The sequence below is a fragment of the Bombus vancouverensis genome, chromosome 10, assembly GCF_051014615.1.
Source record: "Bombus vancouverensis nearcticus chromosome 10, iyBomVanc1_principal, whole genome shotgun sequence".
NCBI classification, from domain to species: Eukaryota; Metazoa; Arthropoda; class Insecta; order Hymenoptera; family Apidae; genus Bombus; species Bombus vancouverensis.
In genome coordinates, this window is record NC_134920.1 from 3,041,959 (window position 1) to 3,059,616 (window position 17,658).

At 39.7% G+C, this 17,658-nt stretch overlaps 3 protein-coding genes across 4 annotated transcripts in view; 2 read left to right on the forward strand and 1 right to left on the reverse strand.

Annotated features, from left to right (window-relative positions):
- Window positions 1–235: 235 nt before the first annotated feature.
- On the forward strand, window positions 236–3,307 carry LOC117159211 (piercer of microtubule wall 1 protein). Its single transcript, XM_033338833.2, has 2 exons — window positions 236–396; window positions 2,929–3,307. Exons 1-2 carry the CDS (start codon window positions 270–272, stop codon window positions 3,138–3,140), a joined length of 339 nt encoding a protein of 112 aa, XP_033194724.1. The 5' UTR covers window positions 236–269; the 3' UTR covers window positions 3,141–3,307.
- On the forward strand, window positions 1,663–2,794 carry LOC117159210 (uncharacterized). Its single transcript, XM_033338832.2, has one exon. The coding sequence runs from the start codon at window positions 1,688–1,690 to the stop codon at window positions 2,705–2,707; it is 1,020 nt and encodes a 339-aa protein (XP_033194723.2). The 5' UTR covers window positions 1,663–1,687; the 3' UTR covers window positions 2,708–2,794.
- A 133-nt stretch (window positions 3,308–3,440) lies between the features above and the next one.
- The window catches only part of Syn (synapsin), a 48,841-nt gene continuing 34,623 nt past the window's right edge, over window positions 3,441–17,658 (reverse strand). For both annotated transcript variants that reach the window (XM_076622466.1, XM_076622465.1), the window contains exons 7-10: window positions 14,936–15,141; window positions 14,199–14,463; window positions 13,580–13,826; window positions 3,441–13,485 (exon numbers count right to left, since the gene is read on the reverse strand). In XM_076622466.1, coding sequence (XP_076478581.1) covers window positions 13,313–13,485; window positions 13,580–13,826; window positions 14,199–14,463; window positions 14,936–15,141 — 891 coding nt within the window. In that variant the 3' untranslated portion in view covers window positions 3,441–13,312. The remainder of the gene's footprint in view (window positions 13,486–13,579; window positions 13,827–14,198; window positions 14,464–14,935; window positions 15,142–17,658) is intronic.

Consider the following 17,658-nt stretch of genomic DNA (forward strand, 5'->3'; position numbering starts at 1 on the left):
CAGAATTTGTCACTTATATTCTAAGGTTTTTAATTTTTATTTTGAAACGAATATGACCGAGAAGTTGACCGAGCAACGTAAATCGATGCCCGTTTGATCGATACCAATGTCGCGTACAAGATACAGTCACCATAGAAACGAAACATTTATGGTCAATGTCGCAGCAGAAATTGCAGCGTATTTTCACTGTGTTCTGTGAAGATTATGTTTTGCTGTTCGGGAGCATTATGATACGTTTACGAATCGATTGAGCAGCTCGTAATCCGAAAATGATCAAAACGCCGTGCATATGCAAAGAAAAAAAGAAGGATGCGGAGGGAGAGGAAATTTCTTTCGGTCCACGCACCGATGACATTTATCGAACCTGTAATCTTCCAACACGATTTATGTACCCACGTAAGTCTGTATAATTTATTAACGTGACGTTTTTCATATTTAACAAGTGACATAGTCTTAATTGTACGGCCAGATCGGTTCTCCACACATCAATCGATATTTTTAATCTTATTTTATTCTTTTGAACGAAAATGTTTCAAACGTTTTATGAAGTTCGTTGAATTGGTTTGGAGATTGATTTCGCGTGTCGTGAAAACATCTCATTTCGCGGTAGACTACACGACAAGAAGTTCTTCGTACTAAAACGATAACATTCTGCTATTAATAAGTCAGTGTTGACGATCGGTACGTTCGTCGAAGCTTATCGGTAATACAGACATTTTTGCACATGTCACAGGAACCTTTCACAAGATACGTCTTGCTTAAAATATACGCGATTCCGTCACTTCATGTATTTTCCGTTTAAGAGATTAACTTCGTTTCGCGATAAAAGAAAAAAGATGATTTGAAGCGTGTCGAAATACATATATCTACGCTCAAGTTCACTTGTGAACGTCCATGTTTCTCAGATACGTTTCTTTTGCCATAAGAGTGAAGCGTGTATCTGACGCTCTCGGATATTAAAAACATCGCTTTAACATTTTCATTTGTAAATCATCTGTTTAAAATAAGAACACGTTCGTCTCTGGTTCGAATATTCATTTCGTGAAACATCGGCGTAACACTGTGAACGCTAGATTCAAAATTCTATAGCGTCGTCTTTCTCGGTGTCTCGAACAATGCGAAACGATCCTACAGGAAAATAACTTGTCCGACGCGAAACCTCGGATCACGAGATTGCGGGAGACGGTGAATAAATGTGTCCTTTGAAATCCCAGCCATGTTTCCAGAACATCGACAAAGAACAGTTTTCATATACGCAAACCGAACACATAACGTTGCATCGATAAAAATGCAGGCAGGGTTCCCGCGAAGGGTCCTTATCTCTCTAACTTCGTGGAAATTATGAATTTGAATATCAGCTACGAAGAAACAGCTACTTTGGATCGATGTGCAAACGTTGATTTCAATAAAATTGAATTTCAAGATGAAACGTTGCTATGTAACCGTATCATCCGCGGACACAGAGCCACTGTTAAAGTGGGCAACCGCGGGGCGTGTGTTTAAAATGAATAAAACATCCAATTTCTGCGGAACTGAACTTCATCGTCGAGTTATACTGTACACGGTATGGCTGATATATTTGTCCAATCGTATCTGTCGAACGGTAACCGTCGGTTTGTTCCCTTGGCTGCACATCGAAACTCTGCTCTTCCACGCGTTCAGTGCGTATCCAGCATCTGAGCACACCATGTGCTTCCTCTTGCTCGTTTATCTTCTCTTATCGGTCACCACTCAAGACGTTCGCGCGGAGGAAATCGACTGCCAAGTTTATAACCATCTTTACGTTTGTCTGGCCAACAGCGTGTTATACAGTGTCGCGTTCGAGGATGTCAACGCGGTGCAGACGATCGAGGACATAGAATTACACCTGGAGGGTCTTGGGATCATCGACATAGCCAAGGACGCTTTTCTCGAAGTCAGCAACTCGTCCGCCTTGTACATTCGTGACAACCACTTGTCTACAATTTTTAGACACTATTTCGCTGGTTTGGACCAACTGACGTATTTGGATCTGAAGAATAACAGTATAACCGAGATAGAAGACGGTGCCTTTGCCAAATTGCACAGTCTAGAAACGTTGCTGCTGGATAACAATAATATTACTGCGTTTCGACCTGGAATGTGGAAGGGTCTCACCGATCTTCGTGAATTGTACGCCACAAATAACAATATTGCCTTGAAGAGAAACATATTCAGAGGACTGCGACACCTGGAAACCTTGGCGTTGGATTGTAACGGTATCACGGAGGTACCTATTGGAGCGTTTAATGGACTGCCTCACATCGATCTCCTCTATCTGTCGAGAAACAAAATTTCGTCCCTGCAACCCGAGGTTTTTCGTGGTCTTGGTGAAATCAACGAACTAGATTTGGGACGGAATCGATTGAAAAACGTGTCTGGAGGAATTTTCCGACATCTGAAAAACTTAAATTCTCTTTGGCTCAACGGGAATCAAATTATCATGCTGAAGGGGGACGCTTTCGATGGATTGGATAATTTGTTGCTTCTGTTCTTGAACAGCAACGAACTGCGTTTTGTGGACATGTCCGCTTTCGTCAAGATGAAGAATGTTACCACCGATCCAGGTTTCAAGATAGCCGGGACGACTATTGATAATGTTTCCAAAGTGCAAGGACGATTTCAATGCAGCAACGTCGAGTATCAGCTGCCCTACGAGTGCACAGAGATCGAGTCTCAAGTTCATTAAAATACGGTTTACAGAGTGAACAGTGTTGCTTCGATATGGAAACGCGATTCTGTATCCGAAACGTCGTTTGACAAATTTTTAGTTATATAGGATATGCTTGTTAACGATGATTTATGTAAAGTATTGGAAAATATACTAATACAACGAAACAGAGACGTTACACTGCATTCATCTATTTAGGGGTAAAGTACAAGTTTATCCGATAGAAGTCGTTTTTCCAGGAGTGTTCAAAGGATACCGACAGGACGAGAGTCCGCCTCCGCATCCTTGTTACAGGAGCACGTCGATGGATTACGGATGGTACGCACCGACGATTCACACCGTGCCCACCTCTTATTATCCACGAAATACTTGTTTCAGCGACAACCAGGCCCGTGGTGGCATGTACCGTAATTGCTCACTCAATACGGAACTGGATAAAAGCATAGTTTAATTTTTTTGCACGATTCTTTAATTCTTTAACGATAATTTTTTTCAATTTTATTAAATCACAGTATCTTTTGTAAAGTAAATCGTAGTTTCATATCAATGGTGTACTATATAATGTATCCAATAAATTTAAAAAATGTGAAGCTTGTGCATTGAAAGGCGCTAAAAATTAAATCGTATTTGATATTTAAGAAAGTATAATTTGATATTTCAAGTCTTTATATCTAGAAATTATTTTGATAATTTTTATATTTAAAAAATATTTCAAAATTAGTTGGTGATGAGGTTGTGAGATTGACGGCAGTCAGAAGTATAATATTTTATTTTGTTTTTATTGTTACAGTTTAGCTTGACGTATCGCAGTAATCGTATTTCAACGAGAACCTAGTCGAGCTACGCAGAATTACACGGTGTCCCGAAATCTAGCACAGAATCGAAAGTCGTTCTTCTTCTCATACGATCGCGACAACTGGGTTTTATCATTCACGTACTTGTTTTCACTAACGTTTGTTTTCGTTACAGCTTCATTTAGGATTTAATAATCAGGGCCTGAAAGTTACTCTGTGTTACTCGACCTCGGAAGTAATTACGACATTTTATAATTTTTAAGCGCATGTCATTCATCCATTACGCTGCTTGGTATGACCATCATAGAAGTAATTATAACTTCAACATATATATAAGAGTTTTTAATACTTTTAATACAATGTCTTAACAACCATATGACGACTTCGAAAATGTTTTTGACAACGTTTCACAGTCCAATATGGCAATATTTTTCATTTTCTGTTGGTATGCAATGGATGAATACACGATTTTAGTTGAAGAAACTCTGTAACGTATGTCCATATTCGTTTGTTAACAGGCCACGTCGATCGCCTTACGGAGACACCATAAAGATATTTCATGTTTGATAGTATGACATGAGACCAGTATAGTCAGAAATGATCACAATAATCAGAAACACGCGACAGTTTATTCTTCCTCACGTGGCCCCTTTAATTCATTCTTATTCAGTCATATGTAACTTTGCTTCTTGAAAAATTCCTCTATTCGGTGCTTCATTCGTTGAAAAATTTTCCACAATTGCGTCATGTATCAAAACTCTTTCAGCGGTTTCGTGTGAAGAAACGCGCAAAAAAGAACGACGCAGAATCGGTATAAAATCTTTCCAGATCAATCGAATCAGTCGTCGATAAGAGTCGTGGGGCACGTTAAAGCGTCGATCGAAATTTTACACGAAGTTAGCACAAAACATCGGCCCATCGGTATCGCAAACGAAGTTCGCAAAATACACTGAATTTAATACAATATTCACCAGTACTTTTCGTACTCCGTTTGGTATGCGTTGGCCATTCGTGTCGTCGTCATAGACATTTTTTTCGTTTTATCGCGACAAACGCGATGTCGCGATTACGAAGACACTTGACCCCTAATGAAAATTTGATTAAGGCCATAAAATGATCACCGAGCGTCGAGTGTCGTTTGCCATCGCGAGGAAGACTCTCTTGATGTTCCATGAAACGGCGTGCTCGTTACCTATCGACCACCCCAGGTTATCATGAGATCCCTCGGTGAAAAGGGCCGTTGCACTTCGATTACTCGCGGATAGTGAATAGAAAGCGGTCGAAAACGTTTCCGTGGTATCTCAAGAAGCTTAGAGGAACGATCTTGTTAGGCTTTCGTCCGTAAATACCTTTCAACGTTGAACCAATGGGAAGGGATCGGTAACGAGCGCTCGACGTGTGCCCCAAGACCGATACCTCTTTACATATGTCCTCGAGTATCTATACACAAACCTATACATTGTACTACTTGTTATTTTTTCCCGTATTTTTTCAATGTGCTGCGCTTACGTGGTTCGCATACCTGGATTAGAACTACCCCCATTTACTTTGATGATGAATCCTTAACAGCTAAAACGATGACAGATAGAACTCGCATTTTACTCGCATTTTTAATCTTTGAACATTCCTTCTTTCCTTCTTCTCTTATACTTGGCGGTTAGATAAAGGTAATAAATGGTCGTACGATCGGAGAACTCGTAATAATCGTGTTCAATTCGAGCGATCATTTCGGCGAGACGCCGCGTCGTGATCGCTGCCCACTCGACCGCGATGATTCGTTGTCCACTTGATATCTTATAATCACACGCTTAAAACACCCGTCATCAATATTAAGCGGCCTTGACTATGAGCACGGGAGAAAAATAAGCGAGCAAATGCGATCGACGACGGGGCGACCGCGAACAGTACGCGCGATCCAACGATCGAGATCGATCGTTCAGTAAAGCGATGATTCTTTAATGAAATAATCAACGAATGAATTGCAAAGATCTCGATAGTTGGATCGCGCGCTGTTTCAGAGGAATGTTCCAAATGATTTCGCGACGCATCTAGGATACGCGCGCCACGAAAGGGAACATCGAGATTAATAGGTACTAACTTGCTACTCTCTCACATTTGTCTCGTTCGAGAAGGGTGAACGCTCGTAGCGCGTTACTCTACTCGTGATACCTTATATTGTCATACAATTGATATCGAATATCGGCATAACAAAGGTACGTCCTGTGCTACGGTGACTCTAGTCGAAGATTCGGTATAAATTAATCGACGATAAGAGACACCGGTCCATTTCCCGAACGAAATGTAGCGCTAGTCGCACGAGAACGTTCCATTTTTATTCTTTTTCTTCTTTTTTTCTTCCGTAACTGTATTCGCTTTTCTTTTCGGGTTACAATAGCATTCCGATCGATTTACAATTAATTAGACCTGAAGCACCCTTACACTTTACAACGTCGTTTAATACATTCCTAGAATAATAGACATAGAATGTTATGTTGTTTATGTTATAATGTTATGTGTATATATAATATGTCGTGTTTATATATTCATGTGTTGAGAATACGAGTGTTAAGTAATTATAATACATGTGACATTTTTTTTATACGTGAGGAAATAGTCATGGACACCTCGCCGCTCTTCTGGGAAGCGGCGGAGTAGTGTCGAACTTACCGATTAAAACTCCACGGTGGCTCACCTGGCGCTCAACAGGGGTGCCCTGGGATCTCCTTATATTCTTGCAACGTTTTTTTCTTTTTTTTATACGTGAGGAAATAGTCATGGACACCTTGCCGCTCTTTTGGAAAGCAGCAGGGTAGTGTCGGACTTACCGACTAAAACCACACCGTGACCTACCTAATGCTTAATAGGAGTGCCCCGGGAATAATACATGTGACTAGCACTCATTGAAATCAAGGAGGTAACATACGGTTACATATAGAGTCTACCGTATTCTTAACTAGCCTACTATGATAATCTCACCTTAACGATTGTTATTGTTAACACTATTATTATTACCTTAAGTTTCGTTACACATAGACATTGATTAATCATAATTAGAAGGACGAGCGTTCGCGTTGATCGAGGCGAAATCCGGAAATATCGTCTAGCCAGCCAGATTCTACTCCTATGAGAAAGTTGCTTGATAATATTCACCCCTTCCATATATTCGTTGTAATTAGTCTCGTATAGTGTTTTGGTGTTTCGTTTCACGAGCCGAGAAGTATCGATAAGGAACAAAGAAAGTGGAAGAAAATTATTGGTGTTCGCGAACGCATCATTCAAGTCGAGTAAGGAAAAGGAACGATTCGATCGTGGCGTAACTTTCTGTTCGATTCGCGACCGAAGGAATTTATTAATATAGGCATAAGTGAACTTATATAGACACGAATATTGCGACATGATTTGAACTCGAAGTTACTAGAAAGAAAATTGCTAAAAGAAGGGAAAGTAACGAGGCACTAAATTGACAGCGAATGCCATGAGCTAAGATCGCTAATTCGACTGGCGCACGACAGGATTTGGCCCCGATTTTTTGCGTCGAATGCTCGATATTTTTCGATACTCGGCGAGATGATTAGAATTGTCACTTGCCATATTCTATAGTGTAACTCTAGGCTATTCGATCGAATGCATTTGGAAGCTTCGCCACATGATCTTACGGTGATTCAAGCACCATGAAAAAAGCTACGAAACAACGATAGTAACACAAAATTACACTACTGCTGCGTTATCATCGAGCCTGGCCTGTCTTCTCGTTTTCTTTTTTTCCGTTTTTTTTTTCATTTTTAATTATTTTTCTGTTGGAGCCTACCTTATACGATGTCGTTATCCAAGACATCTAAATTAGTTCCACGACCTTGAAAGTATTTCTAAGAATGGTAAATCTTAACCAACAACGGTATTACAGCGATGCAAGGATCCTAAGTAAGATTAGCCTAGCAGTAATATTATTACTTCCGCCAAAAAGGAAACAGAGATTGAATGACGAAAATTCGGCGCGAAAAAGCACTGTGCTTTTTTTTTAAACTAGACTCGAATTTACGAAGCGATGCGAGTCTTCGTATGGAATAAAGAATCTATTAGCCTGCCAAATTACGCTGACATGTGGCTGCGACGAAATCAAACGCAGTATGGACACATCAACACGTTTAAAACTAATGGGAAGATATTGTAACAGTGCTGCTCACTACATCACACGGGCACTAGAACAAATCACAATGTCGTCGATCGAAGATTCTTATAAGATCAAGCAGCGTGAAATGCCTAACAATGTGATTTCTGTGTTCTGTTTGGTGTTCTGTTTGATTTGATCATCTATTCGATTTTAACGAATAATTAATTATTTTCAAATTATATCTGTAAATTTAAAAGTCTAAACGATTAAAACTAAATTAAACATTAACTCGTTTCAAGCAAATATTGTCAATGTCAACGAAATGATTGATATGCTTGTAAGAATTGACGTTAAATCGACAAATATGCGATTAACACATCTGTACAAAATACTGTAACGTTGCATAAAGAAGTTCTTTCAAATAGTTACAAATGTAGATGATCGTTTTGCTGATCCGATTCCACAAGTTCTATCCTTAAATGGATAATCGCTGTGATTTTTCCGAAGAAGCGTGCTTGCTAAGTGACTAGTCGTCGTAGGTATCAAAGTCAATGCCGTTAATTCGTCTAGGCAGCAACAACACTTGAACCCAACTGTCTCTTCTATCTCATCTTTTTCTATCCTACCTTGTGCTTAGACTTGCACCCCTGAGATATTCGTTATCTTTAACCGCGTCTACGTATCAGTACAGATTCCGTATCGGATCGAATGCATCCATCTTAACGAATCTATCAAGCTTTCGCGTTTCGCTTCTCCTCATGCGTCGTGGCGTCAGCTCTGAAAGCCAGTCTCAGCAGCAGCTTTCGTTCTTCGAGAATAATTTTTGTACTTTATCGGGCAACTACAACTTTTTCAGCAGCGAAGATTGTCCAGGATTTTTTGTTTGTTACATGTTCTTATTTAGTTATCCCTTAAAGTACTATTTTTTCCAATGTTGGTAGGTCCGATAATCTATTTTTCGCGATATCTATTGCAAGTCTGATTTTACTTAGATCGTACGTACGAGCGAGCTTTTGAATTAAGTCGCGAAATTAGACAGCCTTTTATAACATTAATTCCAGAAGCTTCTGCTCTATTCTCTCACTGTTCTTTCACTCTAAACACTCTTTAAGACTATTTTCTTTCTCTACGTGTCATTGCCTATCGTAATGATGAATAATTTTTAAATAAAAATTAAGCGTGAAAGAACGTAAATCTAAATGCACTAAATCGCGAACGCTGAGGAACGAAAAAGAATAAAGTCGTAGTATCGAGCTACCGCGAATATCGACGAACGATAATAGGTTCGCTTGTTCGATCGATTGACGTTTCGAGTGATACCAACGTCTTCGTTCGCTGTTGATCATACTTTGGACGGTGTACCTGCACTTATCCACGGTATCGAGGTGCCTGATGAATCAATAAGCAGCTCGTTAGAGATGATCATGCGAAAAGGTAAAACGATGCACGCGTTTAGTGTATAAAAAGTACAAACAACAGAGAGATTCTCATGGTTAAGTGCATAGTAAAAAGTGCACGTTGACACGCGCTTCGACTACTTCGAATGGGCAAGAAACGTGACAAGAAGGGCACTTAAGTATTCAAGGCACTTCAAAAACCAAACCATTGGACGTCTATTACCTGGAATAATTCGTAACCGTTTGTGACACTATGTAACCGTTTGTAATACTACGTAACCGTTTGTGACGCTATGTAACCGTTTGTAACACTATGTAACCGTTTGTAATCGTTTAAATTCGTGTACCATGTATCTTCTAACAAATGACTAATGCATTAATTTACATCTATATACACACACAGGAATATCGATCAATTAGTCGTGCAATAGAGAATTGATCAAGTTCACGTCTTTGCGTTCATTTACTTGATATTCCTAAATTCGATAAAGCAATGTGTTGATAATAGGAGACAATAAATCAGAACGAGAAGAGGCAATACATTCCTTTTACGATCCTATGCGTTCCTCTACTATATTCTTGCAACTTCTTTTTTTATACGTGAGGGAATAGTCATAGACACCCCGCCACTCTTCCGTGCAGCGTTGGGGCAGTGTCAGATTTATCGACAAAAACGCTAAGGGTGCCCCGGGGCTATATTCGAAACGTTATGTAACGGAACAAACTACACTTTTTTCTTTATATGTGAGGAAATCGTCATGGACACCTCACCGCTCTTCTGGGAAGCGGCAGGGTAGTGTCGGACTTACCGACTAAAGCTTCACGGTGGCCTGCCTGACGCTGACCAGCGGTGCACTGGGACCTCCTTATATTCTTGCAGCATTTTCTTTTTTATACGCGAGGAAATAGTCATAGATACCCCGCCGCTCTTCCGTGGAACGGTGGGGCAGTGTCAGATTTATCGACAAAAACGTCAGGGATGTCCTGGGACTATATTTGAAACGCTATGAAACGGAACAAACTACACTTTTCTTTCTTATACGTGAGGAAATCGTCATGGACACCTCGCCTCTTCTGGGAAGCGGCGGGGCAGTGTCGGACTTACCGACTAAAACTCCACGATGGCTAGCCTGACGCTCAACAGGGGTGCCCCGGGATCTCCTGATATTCTTGCAACTAACGTAGGTTTAAGTAAAATTAATTTTCCTAAGTGCCTCTTTGACAAAAGTCACATAATCGAAATGTGAAATTAAATTAGAACAGAATATTAAACGGACGAACTTATTATAGTTCTTTTCAAAGCTGACACCACGAGGTCTATCTTTCGTCGTAATGCCTTTATTAGCTCTTACGCTAAGGTAAATTGAAATCATTTGGACAATTGTAGTAAAAATAAAGGACGCATATTCTGAAGTTAAAGACATCAACGCAGGGGTACTGCAAGGAAGCGTCTTAGAACCAATATTATACACACTATACACGGCCAACGTACCAATAACTATCAACAGCAAAATACTGATATTCGCAGACGACACGGCTGTACTAGTCAGGCACACTAATCCAGAAACAGCAGTCACGTTACTACAAGAGCATATCACAAAAATAGAAAAATGGATACAAGATAAACAAATAAAAGCAAACCCCAGTAATGGTAACCATATTACATTTACACTAGGAAAACGGAAACCACCAAATATCCAATTGAATGGCACGCACATAACACGAACAAGGCAAGTCAAATACCTAGGACTCCACTTAGACACACAACTTACATGGAAGCAACATACTGCCTAACTAGTCGAAACTCTAAACTCAGCATGGAAAATAAACTAAAAATTTACAAAACGATAATGAAACCAATTTGGTCGTACGGAATACCACTATGGGGAACAGCAGCAATGAGTCACATAAATAAACTAGAGTCGCTAGAATCGAAGATACTCAGAACAATAGTCAACTCCCCATGGTATGTCAGAAACGAGGATATACGCAAAGACTTAAAAATACCAACAGTTAAAGAAGAAATCGGCAGGTACGCAAAAAAATACAAGGAAAGAACGGCAACATATCCAAACCAGCTAGCTGCGAGCAAAACTTTCATAAAAAGAAGACTAAAGAGAAAACACTCCACTGACCTCACTAAAGGAATAAAATAGACAAACTCGAAGATGGTATCCCTCTGGGGATAGCCATCCACATGTTATTTAGCAATAAAGCTAGAAAAATTTACCGTATGTCCAGCTGGACAAATTGTAAAGTACAAATTAAATAATAAAAAAAGAAAAATTTGGACAAAGACATTTCGTTCTCTCTTCTCGCTTTCGTCGATTGGTTTTTACTTCGCAAATCCAGATCCTTCTCCAGCGGGTACTGAATCAAAGGAGCTTCAGTAGAATCAAGTTAACTCAGGCAAGCAAACACGATTATATTTGCAGATCATCAAAAGGTTGCTTGGTGTGCTTCGGATTTTTTGCACGATCGCAAAGAATCGCGATTTACTGAATGCCCATGTTTTTTTTTAATCATTCTCGCGGCAACTAGCGGCCGCTTCCCTTTCGCTTCCCGTTCCTAGTTCACGAACCCGTTTATTACATTTTGATTTCATCGGTAATTGTTCTTAAAGCCTACGGAGCAACGAACATCTCTTTTTTCATGAATTTTCAGCAAGCGTGCCAAGTCGCCTTACGCAAGTTCCTTTTTTCCTTTACAAATGACCTACAAATGCGTGAAAATTTAGGAAAAAGAAACAGTTCGTTATCGGAATGCAGGACAGTTTTCAACATCGAGATGCTCAATACTATTCGAGACAATGAATTTTGAATAATCCAAATCGAAAGGTCGCCGGCCGAGGAATTACACTTTTTGCAGGCCGAAACATATCATTGTTCAAGAACCGGCGACTCTGCAGAAGAATTTTTTTCATTTCTCCCTCACCATAAGTCCCGTTTATTAGACCAAACGTTTGCGTTGTTCACATGCACGATGTCAAAGTACTGCCCGTGTCTCGAAATCCTAATGACTATTTGTGCGCTTAAGATACAGACTGGTCGATCTTGTTCTTCCATTGGCCCGGCATTGAGTGCCGGGCGATCGATCCGAAGTCTTCTCTAGCCAAATGTTCAGTATAATGCCCGAATCTCCTCTTTTTTTGTTTTCCTCAATCATTTTGAATGACGTCGGCTTACAAATACTTTTTAATAATTTTACAAATATGTATTTTACTGCAGGACTTCCATCAGCCATTTAAATTTATAACTCATCTTCCATTTTTTCCTCTCTCCAGCTTTCTCGTTCTTTTCATTCCGCATCATTCCCGTTCCCTCGCCTTTAGACAATGCTATAATCGAAAGTTAAGCCTAAAAAGTGGACGCCTGAAGTAAAGTCGGATGAGGAGATGACAGGGGCCTATGGTACTGTTGCCTGTTGGAATCGAAAAACCAAGTGGCGGCGTTCCCCGTAAACGAGACGAGTATGCAGAACGGATACGTCGATGGTAACGAAACATAACTGGACACTTGGAAAAGTATTCATTCTTTTACTATTTTAACCTGAGAGAATTTTCCCTAGCCACTATGTAAATGCTGAATACATCGAATACATAGAATCTACATTACGATTTTTTTATTTTTTTATTTTTTAATATACATAAACGACCACGACTCTTTCTTTAAATCCCCCATTAATTTTTACTTACCCTCCCCTTATCGAAAATACGTAGTTAATATTTGAATAGCAACCGATGCGTTGAATACGCGATATCGATTAATAATCAAGTACAGAGTAATAGCAACGCGATTAGCAAGAATTCTAGAAGAATAAATTTCCAACGATATTTTCTTTCGCTCAACGTAATCGAATGGCAAGAAACGGATGAATTATTGAACTGATAAAAAACGAAAAGTTAAGTTATGTTTATGTTTATACACATCGCCGTGGACCGTTAGCAAAATTTACATTGTTATATGGCGTCCAGTGTGGGACGCGAGCGTCATTTAGATGAGCTTGATGATCTACAAATATATCGACTATATTATATATTCCTTTCCAGTACATTTTCATATTCGACAAATTAATTTAAATACATCTTCCAACTGTTTAACAAAAATCCTATAATTGCAAAATTATTCCTATACATCACTGATAATGAAGAAGCTATATAAAAAAATACTTATATAAAAAAAACGTAAAAATATAAAAAAATCTTTCGTTAAAAATATTAACTAACTCATTTACATTTTAAATACTTTTTGTTCACTAACTTAAATTTGATGATAATCCTAAAATGATCTCCTTTGCTCCAGTACACTTTCGTTCGAAAAATTTACATGTCTCCAAAGATTCCTGCAAACGTTTTCCGAAGGTTCTTCATGGTGTCTTCGGTGTCTTCGCTCTGGGATTGGCTGCCTTGTCTGTGGAAAGGTACTCTCGATGTTGGAACATCTTCTTGGCGTCGACCAACCGACGGAGCGCTGCTCACTGTACTCGATTGCGATGCTGCAGATAAATAAATAAATATTTCGATATTTTAGTTATCCTTGATTTAATTATATTTCAATAATTGTAAACCGAATCCATAGTTCTTACGAACCTTGAGAATCGCGTCGTTGCAATTGATGGTGGCTGTCAGAACTAGTTACATCACCCGCCATTGCTGTCGTGGAGCCCATGGAACCTAAGCTTCCTATGCTAGCCATGGACCCCATGCTTCCATGCGATCCTAGCGGAGCTGTTGGTGGCACAGTGCGATCTTCTACAGGACTCGTTGCCTGACTGGAGCCAGACATCGATCCTCTGGATGTCGTTTTCGTCAACACGCTTGGAGGTCGACAACATGCCTAGATATTGGAGAAAGTAATGCATCATGTAATAAAAATTTGTCGACTTATTAATTTTTATAATTTATAGTGACTAAAAGTGGTATTGGTACATTATTGTATTTATTATAATTAGACCATGAATTTTTATGTAAATTAATATTTTTGGAAATACAATTAAGAAAATAGAATCTCTATAGAAAATTGTTTTACCAATTATTACAGAAAGTACTCTATTTTAGATATTTTGTATATTTTTTTCATACTATGTGCATTTGTGCAATTTTTCACTTTAAAATGTTCTATAAATATATACAAACCCGCAGTCTGATTATAACATTTACATACTAATTAATTTAGTCTAAGTATATTAAATTTCGTATCACATTTTACCTGCATTTTCGCGGTGACGAGGTCTGCAATGTGACGACGGTCTTCCTCTTGTGAATCTCCCATTAACGACAGCGCGCTATCATTCACCTCGATTATGTATTCTCGACCATCCTTCCCGACCAACAGCTCGATCGCACAGATATCCAATCCACCGAATAATTGGGCCACGTGATCAACCCAGGTGCGATGTCTTTCGCTCACGGCTAATTGCTCCAACATCGCCGAACCGGTGTTAGACTTCCAGTTTCCGCTTATGCTCTTCCGCCTGAGAGGAACGTCGATGATTGTGGTTGTTAATTAAATACGTTGCTATTCTTGTCGCAATTGTCTAGTTGGTTAACCCTCGACTGATAGAAGGCGGATGGATTAAAGTTTCGATCGTTCAAAAAGATATATTTAGAAAGGTGTAACATGACAACTTCTTGATCCTGCTTCGAGAATCGAATGACAATGTGCAGGATCCTGTATTGTTCTGTGAGTCATACAATGCGTATTACCATAAATATGCTTACATATTCAGTCACGTAAAATGTGAAAAAAATAGATGGATTTGAAACGATCCCGGCGCTGGTCGTTACATAACTTACGTTTCACCTTACCAGCCGAGAGTTAAGCTACGCGTTCTAATTTCCATTTTTGTACAGCGGGGAAACCGTAGTACCCATTGACAAGCTACTCGGTAACATTTGCAACGACAGATCACGGGATCGATCTGGCAGACATTTCGCGGCACTCACATGAACGCCTTGTAGTTATTGCCTATTTTCTGCACGTGAACGTCGTATTTGGTGTCGACGTACGGTTCCGACGTGCAATAAGTGTTCGCCAAAGCAGCCAAAGAGGCGAGATCTAGAAACTCTTGATTCGTCTCGGCACGGGCTTTTCCCACTCCACCGTGGGCGTGCCCGAGTTTCACCACAACCGGATAACGAGATGCACTCACCTGCAAAGACGATCAACGTTCAAAAAGAGAAAGAATTAATGGGTACATGGTGTTCGATCGCGAATCGATTGGCTTCGACTGCGTCACCAAACGACTTGTCGCATAACTACAACTCTTCAAACGTTGAACTGCAAACGTTCTGTAATTCTGAATATATTCGATGCTTCTCGGATGCATTTTCAACGTGGTATCGAGACTTCTGCGTGGAGAATCGATTAACAATGCACGCGTATTCTGCATTCCGCTCTAATCGACGGAAACCAGTCCGAAGGGACGCCTACAGCAATATCTCGGGCTAGTCTTCAATAATCGAATACATTAACCGACATCTATGGATGAAGATCAAAGTCAGCCGATATACAGGCGGTTGATTAAACAGTCTACAATATTCGCGTGGGTCGCAAGAGATTATTAAACGATGATGCTGCGTATTCGTTGCATCCGTCAGTCGATTCGTTTGGAACGATCTTCCAGGATCGTGAAACATATCCTCTCGAGATTTATTTTTCTTACGCGAACCGGAGCATGCTAAAAATATGCGTGATATGAGATGAGTATTTCATTCGATGTTGAAATAATTTCTTTGAAACGTAAGGTCATCGGAAGTTTGCAAACCATACGTACCGGTTTCGTTCCTAGTAATTAAGATTCACTCGAAGCTTACGATCTTCAACCACAAATTTCACCCGATTCCATGGTAATCGAGTTAGGAAAAAAGGGTGAAGGCGATATAAAATGTGAAGTCCCTCTCCTGGTTATCCCGTTAGCGCAGATAACCAAGGAATTCCTCGTTAAAAGAAACAAATCGAAGCCAGCCGAGCTTAAGTGGATAACTCCACTTAAATTGAACCTTAATCTCCTTCGTCCAGTTTTTCTCAGAACTTGGGACAACATGAGGAATGTCAATCGATTCTTCGATATATATCATTTCCCATGAAATTCTTCGTACGTTTAATAGACACAAAGTTTATTTCTTTTCAAATCTACTGCGTTCTCTCTTTCAGACTTTAAAATTTCAGTTGATCGTTCAATATTTTCTACCTTCCTCAGAATTCCTCCTTGCAAATTTCACGATATAAAACTTGTTCAGCTTTTGCTTTTACTCGCGACGTAGAATAAAATTAAGAAATGAGCTGTTCTCAGGCCAAAGTTAAATAACTCGACGTTACAACTTTTTTGAAATAATTTTGAAATAATACCAAAGCATTTGATCGATGCTTATCTTATATAATTTTATCAATTTTCTCTACTTTCTGTTTCGTGGACATATGAGGGTATTTGTGGAAATAAATGGTACAAATGTTAATCGATCGTTAATTCCCTATGAAATTAGTTTGTGAAACATTTAATAGTCACAAAGCGCATGGCAATTCAGGAAACTAAATGACGGAGCTGTTTAAAAGCGACGTGGAAAAAGGAAGTGGTTGTTGAACGAATCGTCTCATGGGCGTACGTCCGGCCACCACAGGCTGGCTGCGCTGATTCTCCGATGGACAGTGCTCAAATCGTATCGTATCCACGTGTTTATGTCGGCACGTGGGTGTCGCAAAAGTGACTTTCTGAGCACCGCTGGACGCGTGTCCGTTCCCCCGTGGCACGAACACCAACGACGGGGATCAACGGCGAGGGACACGGAGATAAATCATTTATCGTGCTCGAGGGGACTGTCGAGGACTCCGAGGGCAGACATACACAGGGGTGTCGCCTTCGATTTTGTTCGTCGTACTTGAACGCACTAAAAATAATGCGCCGTTCACGTCCGCGAAACCAACGTTTATATCTGCTGCGAAATTTTCGGTGATAATCCATCCAAGGTTATTTGACGAGTCACACCCACTTTCGATAACGTTTGTCCGATTTTCTAATCGTTCTGCACCATCATCGACTTCTGCCCATATTTTAAATTTAGAAACGTAAAAAGTTAAATTCCGCTTTCATTAAAATATCTTATCTAATATCTCACAATTTAATTAGTGTATAATTTTATTTTAAACATTTCAATGTATCTTTAGAAATGCTGATTACTGAAAAATTAGAAATAGAGTTCTACGAATTTTGATCAACTACCATTTTGTTCAATAAAGAAAGAATACGCACGCCGTGTTTTTTTTAAATCATGTAACGAAAAAAGATCCTATTAGTATAGACCAATCAAATCTGCATTCCTCCCGCTATCCAACATTCCAGCCACGAAGTTTATATAATGTGTACAAATGTATGTAGCTAATCTCGTCTAGAAAGCACCATCAGACTCAAAGAAGAAACCACAAGCTATCGAATTTATGTGAATTACCGTTTATCAAGCGAATAAACATTATGGACATATATTACCAGTCTCTGTTTACCGAGTAGGCCATGGTAGGGCTCTTTGAATGCTAATAGAACCGATCTGTTCTACGTTCGCGGGCGTTTCAAAGACAAAATATGTTTCTGGCCAATCCCGGCTCGTGTTTCGTGAAGGGAACTATAAAAAAGGCCGGCGGACGTATTAAATGATAGTAATCGTGGATCAAACGG